At 39.7% G+C, this 26,597-nt stretch overlaps 4 protein-coding genes across 4 annotated transcripts; all 4 read right to left on the reverse strand.

The window, feature by feature from the left end:
* Positions 1–1,316: 1,316 nt before the first annotated feature.
* On the reverse strand, positions 1,317–6,725 carry LOC106088663 (zinc finger protein 423). Its single transcript, XM_013254296.2, has 2 exons — positions 5,110–6,725; positions 1,317–4,684 (listed from the first exon to the last, which is right to left on the reverse strand). The coding sequence occupies exons 1-2, from the start codon at positions 6,409–6,411 to the stop codon at positions 1,865–1,867; spliced, it is 4,122 nt and encodes a 1,373-aa protein (XP_013109750.2). The 5' UTR covers positions 6,412–6,725; the 3' UTR covers positions 1,317–1,864.
* Positions 6,726–9,366: 2,641 nt separating this feature from the next.
* Positions 9,367–10,170, reverse strand: LOC131994820 (uncharacterized protein K02A2.6-like). Its single transcript, XM_059361728.1, has one exon. It carries the CDS (start codon positions 10,168–10,170, stop codon positions 9,367–9,369), a length of 804 nt encoding a protein of 267 aa, XP_059217711.1.
* A 4,338-nt stretch (positions 10,171–14,508) lies between these two features.
* Positions 14,509–24,693, reverse strand: LOC106088667 (recQ-like DNA helicase Blm). The gene is made up of 7 exons (XM_013254301.2): positions 23,987–24,693; positions 20,124–20,681; positions 19,228–20,050; positions 18,973–19,169; positions 16,315–16,405; positions 14,829–15,818; positions 14,509–14,762 (listed from the first exon to the last, which is right to left on the reverse strand). Exons 1-7 carry the CDS (start codon positions 24,527–24,529, stop codon positions 14,716–14,718), a joined length of 3,249 nt encoding a protein of 1,082 aa, XP_013109755.2. The 5' UTR covers positions 24,530–24,693; the 3' UTR covers positions 14,509–14,715.
* On the reverse strand, positions 24,558–26,283 carry LOC131994821 (recQ-like DNA helicase Blm). Its single transcript, XM_059361730.1, has 4 exons — positions 26,029–26,283; positions 25,155–25,972; positions 24,620–25,090; positions 24,558–24,578 (listed from the first exon to the last, which is right to left on the reverse strand). The coding sequence occupies exons 1-4, from the start codon at positions 26,123–26,125 to the stop codon at positions 24,558–24,560; spliced, it is 1,407 nt and encodes a 468-aa protein (XP_059217713.1). The 5' UTR covers positions 26,126–26,283.
* Between the last annotated feature and the right edge of the window lie 314 nt (positions 26,284–26,597).

The following is a 26,597-nucleotide window of genomic DNA, read 5'->3' on the forward strand; positions in this document are numbered from 1 at the left end:
TTCCTACTGATTCGGCTTAGCCATGTCCGTCTGTCCGCATGTTCCTGCTGTGCATTTGTCACCCGATCATCATCAAACGCTATCAATTTTGGTGGAAATCAGTTCAGATTTAGATATAGCTCCCATATATATAATTCGCCCGATTTATACTTAAAAGGACGTAGTTAAAAAAAATCATGAAATTTTGTATATATCAGAAATAAGTAAACGGATATCCTCGGAACACACGTCGTTAAAGTAACGATAGAACAGTACAACGCATCCCACTTATAGACGATGTTAAAAAGAAGAAAAAGAGTTGAATATATTGGGTTGCCCAAAAAGTAATTGCGGATTTTTTAAAAGAAAGTAAATGCGTTTTTAATAAAACTTAGAATGAACTTTAATCAAATATACTTTTTTTTACACTTTTTTCTAAAGCAAGCTAAAAGTAACAGCTGATAACTGACAGAAGAAAGAATTCAATTACAGAGTCACAAGCTGTGAAAAAATTTTTCAACGCCGACTATATGAAAAATCCGCAATTACTTTTTGGGCAACCCAATAGTATTGTTTCGAATCAACACCACCGCTATCCACTGAACGCGGTGAAGTAGCTCCAAGGATGACTTTGGAGGCAAATATGAGAGCTATACTCCATCCTCGGCCTGATGTTGGTAGTTTAGATATTAAGAAGATCAGAAGAAGTGAATTAATTTTTGCACCACTTAAGAAAGACCAAACACGTGAATGCTTCTCTTCGAATACATGTTTTGACCAACGAACATCACACTGCCTCTTGTTCACAATTTCTTGTGAAATCAATGAATGAATGAATATGTATAGCACAGACTACTATCATTCGCATATAAGTAGGCTGGTTTCAAGGTCTGACCCTATAGATAGCCAATGAAAATAAAAAAAAAGAATAAAGGACTGAGCGTTGTGGCACAGCTGCGGCTAATTTGTACCCATCTGATTTATCAAAATTACTCTTTCCATCATTTTTGTAGCAGTATTTATGTTTCCGTCTAGAAAACAAAATTTCCAATTAAAATGCTGGAGCTAAAATCGTAGCGTGCTCCTTCCTATACCAAAATCAAACGCTCCGAGGCTGGGGAAGTGGCGACTTTTTCAAAGAGAAGAAAAGATCAAAAATGTTATTTTGGTGCCCTTAGACACATGAAATTTGTGTCGATTCGTTCATCCATTCCTTACTTGAAAACCAAGCTAAAAGTGCCTGACGACTTAAAAAAAAAAAATTTACGTAAATTTTAATTTTATTACATTTTTCCTGACTCCAAAAAAAAAGATTGCAATTTAAAGTGTTGCGCAAATTTAATTTTACAATTGAAACTTTATTATAATGTTGATTTGTTTCTGGTAAATAGTATTAGTAATGATTTCTAAATGTTTCTTTTGTTTTAAACAATTAAGCAAAAGAAATTATGAGAATTATGGGGTGAACGAACTTAATTTATAATTTAAAAAGAAAGCATTTATAAATGTGGCAATAGAATACAATTCGTGGTGTGAGATTACTGAGGGGCATGGAGTATCTGTTTGCATCAGAAATAAACGGGAGTATAAATTAGAGCAGACATTGAGGAAATTTACAACACGTTTGATCGTACTGTAATACCAAAAAAAAAAAGACTAAAAAGATAAATAATACTAAAACTTTATAAAATTATTGAAGTGAGGGTGTGAGGGAAATGGATGAAATGAAATGGTTATGGAAGGTGATGTAGTACATATGGAATACATATATACTTATACATAGTTTTGTTCAAGGGGCCTTAATACAAATCGTTTTAATTTTGCGTAGATGTTTGTTATGAATGCTTTATTTGCTTTATTTTATGTGCCTGGCTGCTTGGCCACTTTAACCCAATAGATATTGGTCATCGGATTCAACATTATCAGGATCAACCTCTTCTATTTCAGCTTCGGCCTCCAACAAATCAATGTCCACTATATCTTCGGGGCATGGTGGACCGTCGTCACCATCACCGTCGCCCTCACCATCGCCCTCACCATCTCCCTCACCATCTCCCTCTCCCTCTTCGTCCTCTTCATCATCGTCTGCCTTGGGTGGGGTTGTCATGGTATCATCATAATCGCCACCAGCGAAATTGTTTGCATCCTCCTCTTCTTCTGCCTCAAAATTGGCCGTATCCTCCTCATAGTGGTCTACTTTCATTTTCTGCACCATTTGGGGATGCTTGTTCTTCAAGTGCTCTTGCATATTGCTTATATGGAAATAATTCATGGAACAGAAACGACAGTGCAGATATGCCCCATAGGGTAAATGCTTAAACTTGTGCACTTGCAAGTCGCGCAATTTGCGACCATTCACGTGCTCTTTGCATTCTAAACAAAGATGAAGTTTTGAGTTGATTTTTTTGAAATTCAATACCGAACGGCTGTTGAGATTATGTTCGATGTTAATGTGCTCCCGCCAAGAACGAGTCGAGTCGAATTCAATGCCGCATTGAGGACAGCTTAGGGTGAAACAGCCCTGATTCTCGGATGTCAAGTCGTAGGTGGTTGGCTGTGCCGGCAACGAGGCTCGTGTTGGCCACACATTCTTCCCTGAGGGTCGAGCACTATCTGCCTCAACCATCGTACTATTTCCACCATCGGACATTCTGAAGGACGAATCTTCGTCCATTTGCTGCGAATCATTGCGATCTGCTGCATTGCCTGTGGCACCAGCCTCTGCATTTGTGCCATTACACTTATTGGTGATCTTGTCCAAATGTTTGAAGAACATTTGCTTACGCACAAACTCACCATTGCATACAGTACAATGGAATGACTTATAGGGCAAATGTCTAAACTTGTGCGATTGCAATTGGCCAATCGCCCCCTTGGTGTGGGTGACCGTTACACGTTTATAGCATTGCAAGCATATGTAGTGGTGGTCATCAAGTTGGCGGAAATTTAAACCTTCTCTACTATTCAAGTTGTGCTCGTCAACAATATGTTTGCGCCAATAAACATGCGAATCAAAGGTTTCTGCACAAGAGGGACAATGATAGGTGATTGATTCATGGTCAACGGCATTGTGGTAGGAAATGACGTCTTCTGCGGTCTTAAGACCGGGAGGACGATTTGCATTCGCATTGGCATTGGAATCGGAGGGAATTTTTGGAGCCCCGTAAGAGGAACTATTTTTTGAAAAACTCGATTGGTTGCTTCTTTGATTCACACCATCCATCATGTTGCCTTGCACATTCGGTTCTGCATCGATAATATTGTGACGCTGCCTCAGATGGCTTATCATATTCGGTTTATGGTTGTAGGCTTGCCCACATATCAAACACTTAAGATATTGCCTAAATGGACAATGACGGAATTTATGATCCTGTAAGCCTTTAAGCTTAGAACTTTGCACCACTTCATGGCATGTCCTGCATTGAAATCGGAATTTGTCTAAAATGCGGAAATCCAATGATTCTCTTTTATCGAAATTGTGCTCCATATTAATGTGACGACGCCATAAATGCCTTAACCTGAACTCAATACCACACTGGGGGCATATGTATATGAAGTTGCACTCCACGGTGGTGGGTTCTTCGCTTTTGACGACTTCACCAACACGATTGCTAGGCACCAACAAATCGTCTGCATCATTTGACTGCTCTTCATTATTTGTCGTTCTGTTCGGAGGAGAATTTTTGTAGGAGTAGTCAACAAATTCATGTTCGGTTTTAATATGATGTTGCAATGACTGATGGGAGGGAAAACTGGAACCACAATCCACACATCTGTGACGGGACATTGGTTCAAAACTCGGTTTTGGAGCTGGGTAAGATCGACGATATAAGTGAGCATCGCCTTTAGCAAAGTCATAAGTGGAAGAATTAACACCACCACCACCACGGCCAGTGCCCCTATCGAAATCGTTATCATCCTCTTCGTCCAAGTAACAAATTTCATATGTATAATGGCTGTGTTTAACGATTTCTCTTCTCTGTGGGTATGCATTCGATTTGAAGGCGTGTGGGTTATTTGAGTTCATGCTGGGGCTACCAAAATTCGGTATTGGCGATCCAGCACCACCCATAGTTCTGTTGCCTATCCCATGAGCTGTCCTCAAGTGTTTGGTTAGGCCTTTACGATCTGTGTACTTTTTGCGGCATATGCGACATTTTGCAAAGTTCTTAAACTGCATGTGCGACATGCGATGTTGCTGGGCGTTCTGTATGCCATATGCACTCGTTATGATTTTATCGCATTCCTTGCACTTCAACTGGCGATCGTTGATGTATACAAAATTTAACTTTTCCATATCGCCCATCTGATGGTCATTAACCAAATGTCTTTTCCACAATTTTTTGTCGCTAAACTCCTTGCCACATTGCGGGCATAAATATTCAATATGCTGTTCGTAAGGATCACGATCCAGTCTAGATCTACCCATATCATAGCTGCCCTGTTGCTTTTTTGTATCAGCTACACCGACAACATCGTCGTAGTCTTCGCCACCGAAACCAAGAGCTTCTTGGCTATCTTCATCGTTCACATTGTTTGTTGTCTTTTTTTCTGGTTTTAAATGATGCTTGTCAGCAAGGTGATTGATAATATCCTTGGTGGCATTAAATTCATTGAAGCATAATTTACAATTCATCCATTTATTATGGGGCAAATGAGTGAATTTATGCAGTTGAAGATTTTGTAATGTATTGGCTGTTATGGTCTGTAAGAAGTAGAGGAAGTACATGTACTATTTATGCATTCAGATTGTATAGATTATGGTAGAAAACAAAAAAAAACTTCTGGTCCAAAGGCAGCAGAACACAAGGAAATGTAAATCGTGTCAAAACTTAAGCTGACATTTTTTTCTGAAATGTATTGCTTGTTATCATTCTCCCCAAAATGTTAAACTCATACGAAGGCTGAATAAATGATATTCTAGAAAATTTTAAATCATAGCGAAATAGGAAAACTTTAATTCAGCCTGACTACATAAGGTTTTCAATAGAAAAACTTTAATTGAGCCATGCTGAATAAAGTTTTCAATAGAATTTTTCATTCAGCCTGGTTTCAATACGAAAACTCCCATAGGAAAAAGTTTTTAAAATATTCGCTACTGTTAAATGTTTAAACAAAATTTATTCTTACCTGATTGCATTCGATGCATTGAGCTTCTCCTTTGTTAATGTCTCTCATGTTCAAACCTTTTCTAGTGCCCAAATCGTGTGAAAATTCAACGTGTTGCTGCCACTGCTCAATAGTGTCGCACTCCGAGCCACATTGAGGACATAAGAATAATATATATTCTTCCAATGACTCATCAATGTCGGCCAATATTCTCAATTTGCCAAACATTCTCTGATCTTGTGTCGAACCATTTGTATTTGAGCCATCATCCACAACTAAGGGCAAGTCTCTGGCAATCCTCTTCGCCGGTGGCATTCCTGGCAGAGAATTATCTTCATCGTCGTCATCTATTACTTCATTGCGAACTTCAATGTTATCGCTATCAAAAAGATCGACAGCATTCTCCTTAACATGACCAATAGAAATATTTGCACGATTGGAAGAGGAGGAATTTGCAACCTGTATAGAACTTGGTCTATTCAGTATTGAACGAATGGTGGCATTTTGTGCTTCTGGTCGTGGCGGCATATTTTTATGCTCCTCTTTAACAATTGCGATCAATTCATCTCTATGAGCCATTTTCAAATGGACCATCAAATCTTGTCGGTATTTATATTGGCGTTTGCATATGAAACATTTACAACAACGGTATGGCAGATGCGTGAATTTATGTTTTAGTAAGTTCTCCATGCTATGCATAGCAATTCGCTTATTACATTCGATGCATTCGTGGTACAATTTATCCAACTGGATGAAATTTAGACCTCGCCTAGAATTGAAGTGATGCACTGTATTCATGTGCATTTTCCAAGATTCCTGAGAACGGAACTCCTTGCCACAGGAAGGGCAAATGTAGATAATTGCATCATCATATTTAATTAACTTACTAAAATAAGCGTCTTCCGCCGACAAAGGAGGAAGTTCGCCTGATTGTGTAGTTCTGTTAGCGCTAGGACGGGCAGAGTTTGAATTTTCGGCGTTGAAATCCAATAAAGCATCATCTTCAGCAATATCTCTATCACCGTGAAGTATAGAATGAAAACCGAAACCATTGCCATCGCCAAATGCATCTTCGAATGTTTGATTGGGTTCTTCCAATTCAGTGTCCTGAGGCTCTTCCTTAACCTGCATGTCCTGTACTGGTGATGGTATAGCGAAAGGTTCGTCAACTTCTTCCTCATCGTCTTTTTGCTCATCATCTATCCTTTCATTGTCGTCGGCCTCTTTTTCACCACCTCCTTCCTCTTCTCCACCACCAACGTCCGCATCGTCTGGGTTTGCGTCGTTTGTAGTAAACATATTCCAGGGCTCCAATTCTTCCATTTTAGTATTTTAAGCCTCTTACAACTGCTTTAAATTGTAAGTTAACTTTCTCATAAGGCTTGGACTTAATCCAGATTTTAATTCTACCTTTTTGATTGCTCTTTTCATTCAAGCGTTATTCCTCTTCTTTATGGTGAAACTTTTGTCTCCCATTTGATTTACTCACTAATTTGTTAAAAATGCCCCTCCCGTTTGGTGAATGCCGCACATTCTCCAAATAGTTTTTATTTATTTAATTATTTTTATAGTTTTGCAAACACTTCGAAGATTTAATTTTATTTGCATCTGTCGTTTTGTTCGTGTAATGGAGGTCTCTTTCGCACACAAGCCTCTTTTTTGCAAGACTCTGACATCGATACATACCGCTTTTATCGATTTGGTATATCGATACACACATTCGTAATCGATTTTCGAGTGAACCCAGTAAACACAGAATTTGGTTTAGCTGCTAAATAATTGGAAAATCGCAAATTAATTTTTTCAAGATACTTTTAACCCCATTTATACTGCTCAATAAATCCGGATTCAAGTCAGCGATTTTATAAAGGGAAAACAAATAATTGAACCATTAAATCCGGATGTAAGAGCACGGGGTTTTCAAGATATAAACACATGTTTTTGGGGCTCGGGCCTCTATGGTAATCAGGCCAAAATGGCCATCCGTAGCCAATATGGATATGAAACGAAAAATATTAACGAGTAGATTACGAAAATAATTAGGGGTGAGGCCTATAAAGTTGATTTTTCCCTGGATTTCTAAGACTGCATAACACAATAACTGCTTTGCATCCCAACACAGGATGACTGTGATCACCAGATGGGTTAGAACACTGTGCTCCGCTTCGTGTGGTGTTCATCGTCATCACGAGAACAGGTCCACAGGCAATTGCAGTCGCGGATAATCACCGATACCGAGTGGAGGGTCTCAGTGAGAAGTCAGGCTGCACCGGCTGTTGCGAAGTTACTGGTGCCATTAAATAACCAATGGCCATGACATTATTGCGGGATAGGTCCTCTGGACCGGAACTAGATTACAAATCTGACTACATGCCATATACAAATCTGGCCACATGCCATTACCGCACACATTTGCCGTGCCTTTAATTAATCCAGGTCATGTTTTGAGATGGTCCTCGTGGTACTGGACCTGTCGAAAACACACGATCAGTCATACCAAACTATTTGAGGACATCACCAACACGTCCCTACAGCCAAGCCTGAAACGCTAGGTCACGAATTACCTGTGTGGTCCCCAGTCGTTTGTGGAATCTAGGAATAAGAAGTTGAGAACCAGTAGAGTGGAAGAGAACTATCCTCTTCGGCACATGATAGCTGTGAGCAGAACACAGGCTGGAACATTGAGGTCCGATCTGTGTGGGATAGGTTAGGTCAGGTTTAAGTGGCAGTCTGCCATCAGACTCAGATGTTTTCGTCTATTGTCATACCACAGGAACAGAAAAAGAAAGATGCCTTCCTGTTCCTACCGTTAAACCATCCAGATCGCTTTAAAAAACCCAACAACTTGTGAATGTTCACATCCGCTAAATCAGATAGATTCTCAAAGAAATGGGAGCCTAAAGTGAAACTCTTTCTGACCGCTAGTGCGGGACACACACACACAGCGTCTGCAAAATCGTTGCTGGTAACTTTCAGTCTGTCAGCATGTTTTCCGATTAGACAGTGACTTGTTATGATGGACAAAATGGCCGAGACGTCTGTTCTAGCCAGTGACAGCAAAGCGGTAGACCTCTTCATGTCTAGATTAGGCCACATATATTTGGAATGCACACAGCCCCCTCTTTGTGACCAACTATCATTCGTTGTTCTTCGGGAATGGTTCTGAACACGTAGCTTACATGTCGCTAGAGGCATACCCAAAGATTCCAGTTTCCCTGGAATATGTATGGTAGTTCCTACACTCTCGCAAGCTTGTCCGATTTACAATTCCCTGGCCCGGCACCCAGAACATGTGAATTTTGAACTGTTCAGCCATCTCGTTGAGAGATCTGCAACAGTCGAGGGCGGTTTTTGTGTTCAGAAATACCTTCTCCAATGACATTACATCTTAGCCATTCCACCACAATACAGTGGTCGGGTAACCTTTCGATATGATCAGTCCTAGTTCTTCAGAGTACACCTCAAAGCCCACCTGGTCGTATAGTTTGGAACCATCTGTACAGAAGTCTATGTAACTTGAATTATCAGGGATATCATAGTTCCAATGGAGTGGAATTCATTGCTGTCACAATAAGCTTAGCTGCGAACTAACGGACGCGTTCATACATTGCGGATAGTGGAATGCTCCATACGGAGTAGCTGCAACGGCAGTCGCGGACAATCAGCGGTATCGAGCGGAGTCTCTGTAAGAGGCCGGGCGGCACCGGCTCTTGCTCAAAAACTGAGTGCCTATGATGCTCGATATGACAAGGTAAGTTATTGGCGTCTTTTATTAACCAATTGCTACCCTGTTCCCGCGGCGATCGGAACGAGCTTGACGAGGATCGCCACCTCCACATGAAAATGTGGCTACAACAACAACAGAGAGTTTCTGTAATGTATTGACACGGCAGAGATGAGATGCGTTGCAATTGAATTCCAAATACAGAGTGCCCTTTATTTATAACAAAACAAAGCTTAGAACTAGAAATGTATAACAACGTATGTACATGGATATGTATGTATGTGTGTGACAGTATGTTACATTAAAGAGATGCAAACAGCAAGCAGATAAACATTTAAATACGAGTGAGAGTGTTTACCACTTGTTCTTATGGATAATAAGAAAATAAGAATAAGGTGAGGGAGAAAACGTACATTAGACTGGAACGTAAATATGTTTATACTGAATACTCTATATGCTCCCCCTAAAGTTGTTAATAACATATCAATCAAATACAAACAATATCAATGAAATTATAAAGTAATAATGAATTGAGTAGACAAAATTGTATATTATCAATTGGTATCTAAATTGCTGTTTGTACCTGAATCCGGTTTTCTTACTACTCTTCCTCCCTCTCGTGGTCTGAGTTCTCTTCTAGTGTGTGAAATATCTTCAGTCGTTTGCATCTGCTGTGGACCATCTGAAGACAAGGTATTTGTTGTAGGTGCTTGCAAATCGACGATTTGTTGTTGTTTTTGTTGTTGACCTCTTATCTGATCTAGATGGCGTTTAATGATATAGTTGTTGTGTGATAAAATGCACGAATACGATTGAGGTCCAAGTTGTTGTTTTATCTTTGCTTGTGCCCAACTGGATTTGTTAGGATTACGGTAATCACGTACCATTACCTTCTGACCTTCTGTAAATTGAATATTTCGATTACCTTTGTGGTTTCGAACGTTGTTTTCTTGTGCATTTATTATCTTTTCCGTAGTCGTTGGTGGTTTTAAAAGACTAAACCGGGTTTTTAGTTTTCTGCCAAAGAAAATCTTTGCTGGACATTCACCAGTGCTACAATGGGTCATGTTGCGATAGTCCATTAAAAATCGGTATAAAATTTGGTCTAAATTGGCATCTTTATTTTGCTCCAAGTTAGCATATATGGATTTTTTAAACGTTTTAACGAAGTTCTCAGCTTGGCCATTAGTTGATGGATGTCCAGGTGCAGTTAAGATGTGTTTAATTCCATTCAAGGACAAAAAAGTTTCAAAATCATGTGAAGTGAATTGTGTGCCATTGTCACTTACAAGTGTGTCGACAATACCATAACGTGAAAACAGTTCTCTTAACCTTGAGACGGTGAATGCTGTCGTCATATCTTTAGTCTTGAAAACTTCAACAAATTTTGAAAATGAATCGATGACGATTAAAAAGTAAAAATTTCTTATCGGACCAGCAAAATCAATATGTATTCGGCTCCATACCGAATCATTTGGCACCCATGGTATTAAACTGCTTTTCTCAGGACTGGATTGTAGTTTTTGGCACGGTAGACAGTTCTTAATTAAGTTCTCAATGTCTTTGTCAAGGCCTGGCCACCATATGTATGACCTTGCAAGGGCTTTGGTTTTGACAATCCCCAAATGAGAACGATGAAGTTCATTTAGAACTTTTTCTTTTAATTTATCAGGTATTATTGTTCGATAACCCCATAAAATACAACCATATTCAACGGTTAGTTGGGTATACTTTTCCCGAAATGGTGTGAAATTGGCACCAGCAATATTATTGAGTGTGCCGTTGGAGATACAGTCCACAACTCTTGACAAAATCGGGTCTCGTCTCGTTTCACGAGAAATATCTTTAAAATCGATTTTAAAACCTGCTTCATTGGCTTCAATAAAATTTATGTAAGAATTTTCAACATAATCAGATTGAAATTCTTTTTGAGGCATCCTTGAAATGCTATCTGCTTCATTCTTAATTCCTTTCACATATTCTATGGTATAATTAAATCCAGAAAGAATTAATGCCCATCGTTGCATTCTTGCTGAAGCCATGACAGGCAAACCCTTGTCGCTACCAAAAATGGCCAATAATGGGCGATGATCCGTTCTTAAAATGAATTTGTTTCCAAGCAAATATTGCCTTAGTTTAGTAACACTAAACACAATGGCTAGGGCTTCTTTCTCAAGAGTGCTGTAATTCTTCTCGCTTTTCGTCAAAGCTCGGGATACAAATGCTATCGGTTTTGTTGTTTCAGAAAACCTGTGTGATAAAATTCCAGCTACCGCATTATTTGAAGCATCAGTAGTTAATATGATTGGCAAGTCAGGATTAAAATGAACCAAGATTTGGTCTGAAGTAACAGACTTCTTTATATCCTCAAACGACTTATGACATTTGTCTGACCAATCGAAGGCTACATCTTTGCTTAATAAATTATATAGTGGAGACATGATTTTTGCAAAATCATTAATAAATTTCGAATAATAATTTGCCATGCCCACAAAAGCTCGTAATTCAGAAATATTCTTTGGAATAGGACACGAGATTATTGATGAAATCCGGTCATTGTTCTTTCTTAATCCATGTTTGTCGATGTTAAATCCCAAATAGGAAATTTCAGATTGAAAAAATACTGATTTGTTTAAATTGAGCTTCAATCCTGAAGACTGTAGTTTTTGAAGTACACGCTTCAAAGTCCTGATATGCTCTTGCATATTTTTGCCAGTGATGGTTATGTCATCCTGGTAAACAACAACATAGGGAATATCTCTTAAAAGATTTTCCATTGTTTTTTGAAAAATGGCCGCAGCCGTTTTGACACCAAATGGTAGTCTCTTCACCTTCAAAGTACCAATATGCGTACTCCATGCGCATAAAAATTGAGACTCTTCATCCAAAACAAGCTGATTGTAAGCATTGGATAAATCAAGCTTCGTGAAAACTTCACCACCCTCCAACGATGCGAAAATCTCATCGATTCTGGGTAAGGGATATTTAAAATCCAATAAAAATTTGTTTAATGTGACCTTGTAGTCACCGCATATCCTCAAATCGCCGTTTGGCTTTAAAATTGGAACTAAAGGAGTTCCCCAATCGGAATTATCAACCGGCTCCAAAACACCAGAACTTATTAAGTCTCTTAACTTCTTCTCTATCTTGCCTTTCCATGCCAATGGTAAAGGTCTTGGTTTACAAAAAACAGGAGCTGCATCCTCAGCAATTTTTAAAGAAATTTTGCTCACATTGTATTCTCCCAACTTGTCTTGAAAAACCTCAGAAAATTCATTTTTAATTTGTTCAATAATCGTTGCATTAGAATCCATTGAACCAATATTGTTAACTTGCAACAGCTCAAAATTAAACGATCGTAAAAACGAACGACCAAGCAGGGGTGGATTTGATGAATTTACAACAACAACAACAACTGATTTACTTTTACCTTGAAAAGTCACCGACGCATCGTATTCGCCTACCAGCTTCAACTTGTCACCATTGTAGTCTACATATGGTATATTGCATGGGCGAAGTGTTTTCTTAATGTTGTTCTCCTTATAAAAACAAGCAGGCATCAACGTACACGGAGCACCCGTATCACACACAGCATTAAGCTCAACTCCATCAATTACAACCTGAAGAGAATACACATCACTAGATTTGCGCTCAGCCACACTGAAAATTGAATAATTAAATAAATCATCATTATCATAATCATCATCATTGTTATCAATATCATTAGATACATAATTCACACTTCTCTTTTTATTATGACACACAGAAGCCAGATGTCCATTTCTTCCACACGAATGACATTTGCTCTCCTTGTATTTACAAGCTTGAGAGCTGTGGTTGCGCCAACCGCAATGAGAACAAGCTGCCTTTTTTTCAACTTCCATTCTGTTATCGCGACCGCCGCTTCTGTTATTTTCATAGCCATTGCCTCTGTTGTTGTTATAACCATTGCCTCTGTTACTGCTGTTACCACTGCCTCTGTTGCTGTTACTGCCTCTGTTACCGCTGCTGCCATAACCTCTGCCACCACCGCCACTGCCGTTATACTTGTTGGAGAGTCTTTGCTTTTGCACCAAGTTCACAGAACTTTGCTCCCTCTCTGCCTCTTTTGCTATGCTTTTCGTCTCCATGATCATCGCTTTTTTCAACGCCACTTGCACCGTTAGACTTTCGTCCTCTTCACACAGTCGTTCGAAGATGAAATGTGGCAAGCCCATCACAAACTGATTTAAAACAAAAGCATCCAAGTTTGCACCAAATTTACAATTAAGCGCCAATGTCTTAACTCTGGCATACCACTCAGCAACCGTTTCACTATCACTTTTTGTTGAGACATGAAACTTTTTTCTTTCGCTGAACACTATCGTAGGTGGGGTGTACTGCGTATCCAATATCTCGCACAACTCCTCATATTTTTTTGACACAGGGGACACTGGACTGCATAAACTATGCAACATTTTATAAGCCACGGCACCAATTGATTTTAATAAAATCGACTTTTTCACATTGTCGTCCGTGCAGCTTATTTCACAAAAATGTATGTCCAGACGCTCTTTCCATACATTCCACGCCTCTACACTTGGGTTAAATTCTGGCACATTAGAAGTCTGGAACACTGCAATTTGACTGGCTGCAAAACTTTGGTTTCCTTCTCCTTCCATCTTAGGCGGCATTTATTTTTTTGCTCTGTTTATCACTTTTTTTTTTTATATAAAATAACTTATTTAAGTTCAAAAAAAAAAAAAAAATTTTTTTTATCCTCGTCGCCAAATATGTAATGTATTGACACGGCAGAGATGAGATGCGTTGCAATTGAATTCCAAATACAGAGTGCCCTTTATTTATAACAAAACAAAGCTTAGAACTAGAAATGTATAACAACGTATGTACATGGATATGTATGTATGTGTGTGACAGTATGTTACATTAAAGAGATGCAAACAGCAAGCAGATAAACATTTAAATACGAGTGAGAGTGTTTACCACTTGTTCTTATGGATAATAAGAAAATAAGAATAAGGTGAGGGAGAAAACGTACATTAGACTGGAACGTAAATATGTTTATACTGAATACTCTATAGTTTCCCAAGGCGTGGTGATATCGCCGGCACTGTTTAACCTCTACCTATCCTCTATTCTATCCAGCATAGAGATCGTATCATATGTGGACGATTGTACGATTATGCAATCAGGCCCCCAACCATTGGTAGCATCGGCGATAGGTTAAACTTCCACCTCAACAAACTTGCCTCTTATTTCTCTGCAAGAGATCTGAAGATATCTCCCAACATATCTTCATACACATTGCTCACTACATACTCGCATGATCTGTCGGAATGCCGCTCTTCGAACTCCAGCAGGACCTCACGAGACAAAGATTCAATAGGAGACAAAGATCCTACACGTGCGAAGAAATAACTACATACTGTCCAAACAATACCTTCGGGGCTGTTATCGTAGGGACTATTCAAATCATCACCATGTTGATAGGTATCGACCGCTCAGAAAGAAACTTTAAGGTGGATCTACATGATCTTGAACGAGAGGTTCAGCGCTACAAGGAAGACCCTGTAGATCAAGACCATGTAGACATTTTCATAAATACTTTTTGTAATTAGACTCATGTTACATAAACGGACATTTTTAATAATTTTTCATAAAAAAAAGTTATTTATTTATATAAAGACTACATGCCTTTAAATTACAACTTAACAAACGTTTATCAAACAACAAATTTTAAAAATTCACACTTTATAGTTTTTCTGTTTCAGCTTTTTATAGAAAAATTAATTATTTATCGAATTGTTTTTGAACTTGTTACATATTAAAATGAAATTATGAGAGGACTTTTAAACATAAATTGCAAAATACAAGTTAATGAACAAAAAACGAACATATAAAAATTATTTCGATGTTGGTATAGGCATAAGTTGAAAACCTCCACTTGAACCTAAAAATTAGATATTAAACGGTGAACCAGATTTCTTCTTCTAATTCTAAGGGTGTGTATATTTACCAGTTTTCTTAGCTATCCAAGTACCACCACCCCCACGAGTACTGCCAGATCCACCTCTACCGCGACTTGAACTGCCCCGTTTTCCTCGAGATGGTGAGCCAAATACTTTTTTACTTCCATACTTTTTGGAAGGACTTACAGTGGCTACCCCCCAACTATTGGAACTTGTACCAGATGCTTTGCGAGACTTCTTGGCACTGCCACCTCTGGCACGCCAGGTACGTTTTCGTTTACCACCGCGATAACTGCTACCACCACCACTATTCGAACTTCCCTGTGATGCGGCGGCTCTACTCCAATTGGCTCCATCGTCTTCATATTCATCGCTTTCACTGTTGTCATCAACAATCTGTTTATTTGGCTTTGCTTTTTCTTGCTGTTCTTCTAAGTCCATAAGAATGCATAGTTTCTCAGCTGCATAATTTCTTGTGATTTCCAAGAGTTTTGCACCATATTTATCAAAATTAGCCTTGGTCACATGTGGAATGGAACACATTTCAGCCTCAGTTTCTGGCAATTGCTCAGCCATGGCTTTAATAGCCTGGATATTCATGATACTGGCCATTGTAACATTTCGCTGAGCGGCAATTGTGCGACACAAGTCCAAAAGATCCGAATAACAACGGTGATAAATGTCCTTAAGTTGTTCACTTCCCTTGGAAGATGCATTTGTCTTATTGCTTGCTGAACTGGATGCTGCATCATCATTGGCAGCATTCTTTTGGCCTTTGCCTTGTTTGCGGGTGACTGCAAATTCCATGGCATGCGTTTCTTTCATAAGTCTTTCGACTTGTGGTCCCAAATATAAATACGCCTGTGGAATATCGTTGGCAAATATCAGATCTTCTCGCAAAAATTCCTTTGTAACCATGATACGAAGTAATCGCTGTATATCAGCCTTATCCCACTCCTTGAAGATACCATGATGTCGAGTTTTGTTGTGATTAAAATCAATAATTTTTTTAATATTTGATCCTTTAAGGACATCGGCTGAAATGGTAAGGGGTAAGGTAAAAAAATTTTGACGCGACTTAAAGACTTAACTTTTATAGCGTGTGGCTGCCCTTATTTATTGAACTTCCCCATTACAGTTTAACCTAGAGGGTCACCTCAACTTTGTCCTCTAGTATGGGTGGAACTGTCCCCCTCATAGGGAAAGTTATAAAAACACCTCAGCTAGAGATGGCAGTGTTACTCTGCCATTAAAGTATCCCACAAATAGCAAGGTGTTATGCGACCTATGACATTCCAAGGTTTGTTTCCGACTATATTAGAAAGAAATTTTCAAGCCTTTGTCGCATTAAAAGGGGCTATGTTGCATCGGACACATGTAAAACCAGATAAAAAACCGACAACTCAATGATAACAACAAGTTCAACCGCTCAGGAGAAAACACGCATTGCTACGGAGAACACCGATGTCGTCTCAGTATGCCCAACCTGTCCGGGAAGCGGGAACTTTAACGAATGGATTTATTTCTACTTACCAATATGCAATAAGGTAAAACGCGAACGACCGCTACATATGTCCTTTACACAATGAGCAACCTTTCGACATTGCTCCAAAGGATTAATAATCTAGAAAGAGAAATAAAGAGTATTTCATAGAGGAACACAAGTACAGAAAGGCAAACGTCAGGCGGAGCCGACATACACTACACACTTGATTAACTTTTTACATCTTTAACTCAAAAGGATACCGTTAATCTTTAAAGTTAAATGACAATATATAGCTTAACCTACCAATGGAGATTCATACAGCCCTATCTCTCTTGTATCCCCAGTGACTAAGGTTTTTGAAAACACGGCTTCTTCCGTCTCTAAAGGAAAACACCAATTGGTAAACCACCAACACTGCATAAGGAAGTCACATTGCACTACAATGGCCTGAACGACAGTGCCAGCCGGTTGTACGTACCGGATTGACCCGATGGAGTCCTTATTGACAAGGGCTGTCACTGCTACAACAACAATAACAACTGAACCATTTCCAGTCGCCAGTCGTATGTGAAATTTGGGGATAAGAAGTCAAAGCCCCGTAGAATGAAACAGGGGGTTCCCCAAGCTTTGGTAATATCGCTGCAAGAAAATTTGCAGCGAAATTAATCGCAAGACGGGTAAGGTAGATGTTTAACCTATCGCGAGGGCCAAAAGCCATAATCGTTCAATCGTCCGCATATGTTAAGATAACGCTGCCCTCTAAAGGGAGCGTTATAGAGGATAGTTAGGGGTTAAACAGTACCAGCGATATTACCAAAGCTTGGGGAACCCCCTATTTCATTCTACGGGGCTTTGACTTCTTATCCCCAAATTTCACATACGACTGGCGACTGGAAATGAAGATATCCGCCACTAAATCTTCAGCCACATTGTTCACTACATGAACAGTGAAAGTACGTCGGCAGATGGATATGAAAGTCGATGGCATAACAATTACGACCATCAACTACAATATTTGACAGCCTTACACATTCTCCGCACATGCCACTGCAATGTGTGACGAGATCAAAAGAACAACTGAATCCTCCAGCTATTTGCCGGCAGCACTTGGGATGTTGATAAAGATGTGGTAAATAACTTTAGGGTGAATGCGGACGTTGGAGAACGACCCCAAATTAACCTCCCCCGACAAACCAGGGCAGTTCTGGCTCAATTATGATCCGGCAGTAGCAGTCGCCTCAGCTCCTACAGAGCAAGGATTGATGCCAACGTGCGGGATGTGTGTCCCGATTGTGACCTGGAACCCTTTTTGTGAGACCAACCGCCACCCATAGCACCTGATAAAGTTGATATCGCTCGGCCAATCGGAGTAATTCTGAATTAACTATGTTCCGGTTAACGCAGTCATCTTAAATCCGACATTGGATTGTTGCTAACGTGCTGGACGTTTGTTCAGATTGATACTATGGAGGTTGACGAGGATCGCTACCTCCACATACGTGGCTACAACAACAACTACAACCCACATGGCTCACAGTCCAACGTTACTTAGACCACCGGACCACACATTCGCAGTGACAATAGATCTTTCCAAAGCCGTTGACATACTCTGTTATTGCAAGACATCTTGTACTCGGCCCTCACGAATGCCATTAATTGAAAAACTACTTCGAATCCAAGCGTTTATCGTGTACCAAGGTCGTCGATCTCGTTACAAGCTAAAAATTAGATGGCCAAAAGGGGAAGTTGTGACCCAAGGCAGATTTTAAAAGGTGACCTCATTCGAGCGGCTGAAAACAGCCAGCCAATTTGACGGTATTAAGATGACAGTTCTGTGTTTACATTCATTGCAAACCATCCTTTTTTTGTACATTCTTTTTGTTTAAGTTTCTCTAAAAATTTACTTTTTGACACAGTGGACCTGTTGCTCTGTTGTTGCAGGACATCTTGTACTCGACCCTCACGAATACCATTAAATAAAAAACTACATCGTATCCAAAAGGTGGTCTTCCGCGAACGGTTGAAAACAGCCGGCCAGTTTGAAGGCATTAATATGACAGTTCTGTGTTTATATTCATAGGAAACCACCCATGTTTTTGGACCTTCTCTTTGTTTGAGCTTCTCTTAAAAGGTCGCTTTTGGCAAAAAAAAAAATTCTCATCCTGTTCGTCCTGCAGGATGTGTTTTGTTTTATTTTTGCAGCTAAAGAAATTGAACTCACCAGGCAAACCAGAGAAGTTCTGAGTCCAATTACGATCCGACAGATGCAGCCGCCTCAACTCCTACAAGTTAAGAATTGATCCCAACGTGAAGGATGTAACTGGGACCACACGACACACGCCTCCTGCGAGGCATAGAGGTTAGCATGTCCGCCTATCACACTAAACTCCTATGTTTGAAACTTGACCATTAGAATTGCTGGCAACATTTGCAATTAGTAGAAAGTTTCATTTGTACGGTAGATAGCATTCTTCTGTCAGACGGTGCGGCGGAATGATAAGGCTACCTCACTTACTACTGAATATTCCAAAATAAATATACTTTATAGAGTACAAAAGCACCCTTCATGATGTTACCATTGGAATGAAAAACTTAATATATTACCCAATCCGAAGTTAAGCCATGCTTCTTTAAGCCCAATGCTCTGCCACCTTTTACTATATAATTCCAATTAACTATTTAATAAGTGCTATTACTTTACTTACTGTATACTGTTGTTGTTTAAGGCAATTATCACATGCTGTAGCACGATTTCTTAAACATTCCTCTCTGGTGAAATGTTCGCCAAAGTAATCCAACTGCTGTGCCCGTCGACAATCGGCAACATTTTCACAATAGCCCACAATGCGATTTAAATTTTCAATGTGAATATTTTTAACATTTGCCGTAATTGATTTATCCACTGCAGAACGAAAATATGTTGCAAAGAAATTTTAAGCAAAATTTGTTTTTGTACTCACTATCCATCATTTTACGATAACGCATCATATCACTGTAGTTGTAGTATAAAATGCAATGGGCCGTTTCACCATCACGCCCCGCTCTACCAGCCTCCTGATAATATCCTTCAATTGATTTTGGCAATGAATAATGCAAAACAAACCGTACATCTGGCTTATCAATACCCATGCCAAATGCTATGGTGGCACAAATAACCCGATATTTATTGGTAATCCAATCTTTTTGGCGTGTCTCCCTTACGCTATCCGAAAGACCGGCATGATAAGCACAAGATTTAATGCCAAACTTGCACATACGTTGGGCAACATCATCACATTCCTTGCGCGATAGGCAATAGATGATGCCACTGTCTGTGGCAGGTCGAGAAAGAATGAAATTCTTAATATCATCCACGGTGGTTGAACCTTTTTTAGGGAGCACTGTATACTTGAGATTGCTACGATTGAAACTGGATAAAAACCACTTAGGGCTTTGGAGATTCAATTGTTTCAATATATCCATTCTTACACGAGGTGTTGCGGTAGCTGTCAATGCCATTGCGGGCACTTTTGGAAAACGCTTTCTCAGTATACCTAGGCGTTTGTAGTCGGGACGAAAGTCATGGCCCCATTGTGATACACAATGGGCTTCGTCTATGACAAAGCGTGATATACTGTTATTCGCATACAGAGTATCAAGGAGATCTTGAAACTTTGCAGAACTGGAAATTTTTTCTGGGGTCACATAAAGGATTTTAATACGAGGCGGTGTTGTTTCCAAATCACAATAAATGGCTCGTTGTTCCTGCAACGATTGATCACCAGAGAAATTTTTGGCGTATATCTGAAAAGAAAAACAAAAATGTAAAGCGAAATCAATAGGCCGTCTGGAATTAATTGGTATAATCTATACATACATCCAAGGAAGCCATTTTATTCACTTGATCGGATATCAAAGACTTTAGCGGACTTATGACAATAGTCACACCTTCTGTCATTATGGCCGGCAGTTGATAGCATAAGGATTTTCCACCTCCGGTAGGCATTAATACAAAACAATCGTGACCCGTCAAAGCAGCATTTATCACCTGCAGTTGATTGGTGCGAAAACTCTTTAGACCAAAATTTACACGTAGAGCTTCCATGAGTCGTTTCGAATGAGGATAATTGTAACCATCAAATTCTCCTGTAATTCCATCATTTTGAACATTTGAATGAAAATTGCCAGCAATTTTTTGGGCTGATGCTGTTAAGTTTGTAGTCTGTTTATCTAGTGTTGAGAGTCTGTTGGATGAGGAGGTAGGTGTTTTGAGTAAGTCATTTATAAATGAGGCTCGACTGGTGCTCGGTGTATCATGGTCATCGATTACAATGGTGGATGTTGAATGTGAATTATACGAAGTGTTTGGTCGATTTGTATTCAATGTAGCAGCTGCCTGTGAATGTCTTATTTCAAACATCTCAGGATCGTAGACCTGAAATGAGAATAATTTTATTTTTCGAATAATTTTATTTTGCCTTGTCACATATAAATCACTATGTTAAAGGTAATGGGGTCAGAATGTGGGGATACGATCCATCGTAGCGCAGGGGTTAGCATATCAGTCTATGACGCTAAACGCATGGGTTCAAACCCTGGCAATAACATCAGACAAATTTTCAGCATTGGTTATCCCTTCCTAATGCTGGCTACATTTGTGAGGTACTACGCCATGCATAGAGGCCATATAAAATCTTCTGCCCAAAGAGATATCGCACTGCAGCACGCCGTTCGGACTCGGCTATCAAAATGATATCCCTTATCATTAGCTTAAACTTGAATCCGATTGCGCTGATCGATATGTGATAAGTTTGCCTCTGTTCCTTCATGGAACGATACGGAAGGCGAATTGACCGTAGGAGTTAGAGAACTGCCATAAGTAACTTACCGAATGCGAAACCTTTCGGGGCGACGAAATCCACGTTATGGGCGCGGGCAACGAACGTGCATGTACCAACGTGGAACAGTGAAGCGGTATTAATGGACAAACCCTATGGGAGGATCTGGTCCGTGAGAAGACGAGGCTATTACTGAAAGGAATCAGGAAGGCGGACCGTATGGCTTTCCCTATCGTAACGGAAGATAGTTTAGGCGGTGAATTAGTTTGAACCCTATAAATCAACGGGACGGATGGCGAACTGACTGCTATGCTGAAAACGACAGGACCGATTGCCATACGTATCCTTGAAATGTAGTAGTTTTCCTCCCGAACGCTGGGACAACGAGTCATTCTCTACCCAAAGACTACAGGCCAATAATGGCATACCCTTACTGGTATGCGGCTATCAGCATGCGTACACTAAGTGGCGGTCGGTTGATAGTGCCCTTCATTATGTGGTTGGCTACATGGGGCAATATGGGTGTGGGCGACTTCACTTTGGCGACCTACCTGGACATATAAGGGGCTTTAAATAACGTGGAGTCTATACATGGCGCTCTGATGGACATGGAGGTTCCCCCTATTTTGGTAAACGGTGGTAATTTGTAAATACGATGCTGGAAGGCCGGATTATCAACGCGTCACTGGCAGAGGGCTCCATAAGGAAGATTGTGATAAGAGAAACTCTGCAAGGACGTGTTTTATCTCCCTATTTTAGCTTTTGATCAATGGGATTCTGTGTTATTTCGAGAGGGAGGGTGTGAACATCGTTGCCTTCGACGCCGTCATCATGTTATTGTAGCCACATTTTCATGTGGAGGTGGCGATCTTTACCAAGCTCCTGTAGGTGAGAAAGGTCGATCCGGTTGAAAAGACCGATCGCCACGGAAACATGGTGGCCATTGGTTATTGAAAGGCGCCAATAACACGCCTTGCAACAGCCGGTGCCGTCCAGTCCCTCCCTGAGACTCTCCGCTCGATACCGCTGATTGTCCGCGACTGCCATTGCAGCTGCTACGTTTGGAGCATTCCACTATCCGCAACCTGTGGACGCCCGATAGCTCGCAGCTAAGCTTCTCGTGACAGCCATGAACACCACATAGATCGGACCTCAATGCTCTAGCCTGTGTGGTGCTCACAGCTATCCCGTGCCGGGACGCCGTTATCATGATGGGTGGTCGTTTCCTCTCTGCCAATACGGACATCATTCTGGGAGCTTTAAGGAAGCTTTCAGGATGGGCGAGGGCCAAGAGGCTTGGCATAAATCCCAGAAAGACTGCAATGGTCCTTTTCACTAAGAGGAGGTAAATGGATGTATTTAAAGGATCTGTCCTGGGTTCTTGAGTGGGCTATTTATACTATTTTTCTATTCTGGCGTCATGCTGTATGCGGCGCGACTGATAATATACCAGGGGAGTGCTTCCTTCTTGATAGGTTGTAAGTCGTTTTCCCGAAAAGCGATCTCTGGGTTGGGGCCACCCCGCCCTTCCCAAGACCGTCTGTATGCACGGATGGATCTAAATTGAATGAGGGTACTGGAGCAAGAACCTTCATTGAAATACTTAGAATCAGGGCAGATTATACATTTCGGGATGAGTCGAGCATCTTTCAGATGGGGGCAGTCAAGGAGGAGTTGAAGACGGTCGAGCACCTGCCCCGCAATTGCGAGAAGACACTGGATAATAGGTGAACACCTCTTTGCGAGCCATGTTGCCATTCTGGAATTCCGTGGAGTCCTGAACTGGTTGACTGGACCATACTCTCGACGATGTGTTTTTCTTCTTGTCTTGCGCATTATTTTCGCTTTTCTGTCCTTTTTTTTATGTCTTGTATCGTTCTGCAGTGCATGTTCATAAAATTGTTCTCCATCTTCTTCTATTCTACATTCTTCAAGGGTAAACGCAATGGATATAAGGCCTCCGAGTTAGCGGCGAGCAACCTAGATTGCTAGTCGCTGTGCCCTTCCATAACCCAACTTATGCAGAAAGGTGCGGTAAGTGACAGTGTGTGTAGGGCATGTGGGGAAAATGATAAGATGTTGGCACATTACCTATGTCCATGTCCGGCTTTCGTAGCCTACAGACGTCGGCACTGGGGTATGGTTAGAGAATGAAGAACGATTAAGAATTTTCAGATCAGCACGAAATTCCTGACGGAAACCTCCTCGGGGTTACTTATCGTATTTAGAGCGCATAACAAACCGATTACTTTCTTAGATGTATGGAACAGATTAGAATCTGCATACTCTTTTCAATCAAACCAGACCTTGGACGTCCGATAACCGATATGGTAGCGTACTCGAATTATCAGTCCGAGGGTCGAGAGTTCGATTCCCCCAGAAATCTGGTCTGAAGTTGCTGTGGTAGCAAAATGGAATAAAAGAGTCTAAGTGGGTCTGTTTAGAAAATAAACTGTTACTCTAACCTAACTTAGTGTTCAGTGTTGCTTTCCCCATACGATTTGGGCCCAAGCGCAATTATTTATTTCAAAATACGTTTTCTTCAAACAAATGTATAGCGGCTCCTAAAAGTTGTTTGTATTACAACAAAATGTCATTTAACTAATATTTTGGAATACTTTTTAGACAAAGAGTTGAGTAAAATTGCTTTTGAATGAAAATGTAAAACGAATTAATATTGGACAAAATTTGAATAAGATTTCAGCTTAAAAGGATGGACCCATGTCGGATTTTTCCTCAAATATGGGACCAGTTGTATTTCCTGGTCCATTTTTCGCAAATAAATTATAAGTGTATTTTTTTTGGCTTTCAAACTCGATTTCAAATCGCATAAATAAACCACTATAGTTTTATCCATAGTTTCACTTTATAATAAAAGCGAAAAAAAATTTAAAGAAGTTACCTCAAAACCATCCTCGTCAAGCTCTACAGTGTCTAACGTATTGCCATGTTCAACCGGAAACGTGATGCGTTGAGCTGGGGACTTATCCTGTTGTTTTCTCCTAGTACTTTCGAAATCAGCATAAGCAAAGTCATTAAATGTTGATTTTCGCCCTTTCAATTCTGCATCCTGCTCTTTAATGTCGTTTAACAAATCGTCGAGTTCACATTCATCCTCGTCGTCGACTGTTTTGGGACGAACGGTAGATTGATTTACAAGACTATCATCTTCTTCATCCAGATATGTTGTCTCTTGCAAATATTTTGCTTGTAGGTATTCCTCGTCTTCGTTGCCATCATCTTCACACAAATCATGTATGAGTTCTTGTTGCATTTTCATCAATTCATGTTTTGAAGATAGCCGCTTGTTAGCGTTTGAGTTTTGTGGTACTAAATCATCTTCGTCGTCGGGGGCTCCATTACAATATTCATGTGAGAGTGTATTAGTTTTTGAATACCTATTAACTTCTTGTTCAAGTCTCATTTGTCTCTCCTCCTCTTCCATGTCATCAATATCGATATCGGGTTCTGGTTCATAGGATATAGGAAGCCGACTGTTAATGGGTTTCGTTACCTCTAGTTTAGAGGATAATACTCTTGTCGGTGTCTTGCTCAACTCTTTTTGTTCAATTTTATTCAGATATTTATTTTCTGGTATTTCATCAATGCTCATCTGTGGTTTTATGTTACTTATACTTTGTTGCCATTCATCAGCTTTTATTTGCCTTTCTTCCTCTTCCATATCATCGATATTGAAATCTGGCTCTGTTCCAAGGCACAATTGTAGAGCTTGTTTCTTATGCGAAGACAAAACTGGGGCTTCCTGTTTTGGAATAACTTGTTCCTTCAGCTCTTGCTTCTCCAATGCATTTTGCAATAACTTTGTTTTGGCCTTAAATTTTTGCCGCATAATTTTCAATTTTAAAAAAGTCCCAGTTTCAAAGCCATTTACCCCATTGAAGTAATCCGCGGGTATTTGATCAACAATATTGCAATATTTTTGCATTAATTCAAGATAATTTGTTTTAAAAAATTCCAAGCTTGATTTGAGAACATAAATATTATCCTGCAAACAAATAAAATAATATATGAACATAAAAAATGCCTTAGCAATTGTCATAATAAAATACCTCATTGTTGCTGGTTTTAAAATGATGACTCTGAGACAGGTCACACAAATATTCGTTGATCCCATGACCAAAGACTACATTTACATCGGACTTTCTGGGCTTTACATCCTCCTTCTCAGATTTCTCCAAATGGGAAATAACTTTAGGGCTCTTTTCTGTATTTTTATTGTCTTTTGCCTTCGCTTCATGACTTACACTCCCAGATCCGTCTTTAGAAAAAAGTTTTGTTGTTGCATTCAAATTCTCAGATTTAGCTTCTTTTCTATGCAAAGAATTCTTTTGTTTGTCTTTAAATTTAACTGTTTGATTAACAATATCATCAAAACTATCATTGGAAACATTCAATTCCTTCAGTGGTGTGGTTATTTCCCGTTGGTGGTCCGCAGAAGTTGATGATTTCTTAGTTGGAGTTGTATCAACAGAAATTGAATTTGATGAGTTTTTAACAGGCGTTACAGTATATTTACTGCGTTCCTTAGTTACTTTTTCTATGTTTTCGCTAATATTTTTCATAGCTGTTTGATATTTGGATTCTATACCATCTAAACTGATTTCAACTGCAGAAGAGCTCTTCAGCTTGTGGCTAACTGAAGTTGAAGTTTTTTCGGACACCTTGATGGTGTTGGAAGTTTTCTTTATATTGGCAGGTGCTAAAGGAGACTTGGAATCATCATCAAATAAATATTTTTTGATGATGACATTGGTTTTTTTACAGCTTTTGGAATCCTTTGGCCTATTGGTATTGGGCTCATCTTCATCATCTGTTTCCGAATCAATGTATATGGGATTTATTTGCTTTCTGGTCTTAGGTTCCTCATCTGTAGATTTTTGCAACTTTGAAATTCAGTTGTACTCTTGCTGTGTGGCCACTTACCTTTCGTTTTCTGTTGTGAGCATCCCAGAAAGGAGGCCAAAGACATTTGTTTGGATTTTGAAGCGGGAACTTTTTGAGAAGACAATCTCCGTGACATGTTTGAACAGCACAATGATAACAGGAAAGTACAGGAAAACAAATTATATAAATTAACACCAAACTTTAGGCTGTGATTCAATTATATAGTATTTTATAATTTATTTTTTAATTATTTCTGCGCTTTTATTTATACAGCCTAAACATTACAAAAAGCGAACAGAATAAAACAAACACGTCCGACAGCTGATCGATTATGTTGCCAATCGCAGTCAAGTAACACTTTACCAAGGGTCGTTCGCATTAAATGGTTTTTTATCCAATAAATCCTTAGGTCTGTTCGCGTGCTTTAGACAAATTTGTGAGTACACGAACACATATTGTTTTGTTTAGGACTTGCGTCTTAAACCCCGTTTAAACCAAGATGTAGTCATTTACAGGTAGTGGCAGTTGCCCAACAACAAAATATTGAGCGCACTATCTGTCAAAATTAGTGTGTTACTAGTTCGGGCCTATTTCGTTGTTGAACTTGT

Source organism: Stomoxys calcitrans, chromosome 2 (assembly GCF_963082655.1).
Source record: "Stomoxys calcitrans chromosome 2, idStoCalc2.1, whole genome shotgun sequence".
NCBI classification, from domain to species: domain Eukaryota; kingdom Metazoa; phylum Arthropoda; class Insecta; order Diptera; family Muscidae; genus Stomoxys; species Stomoxys calcitrans.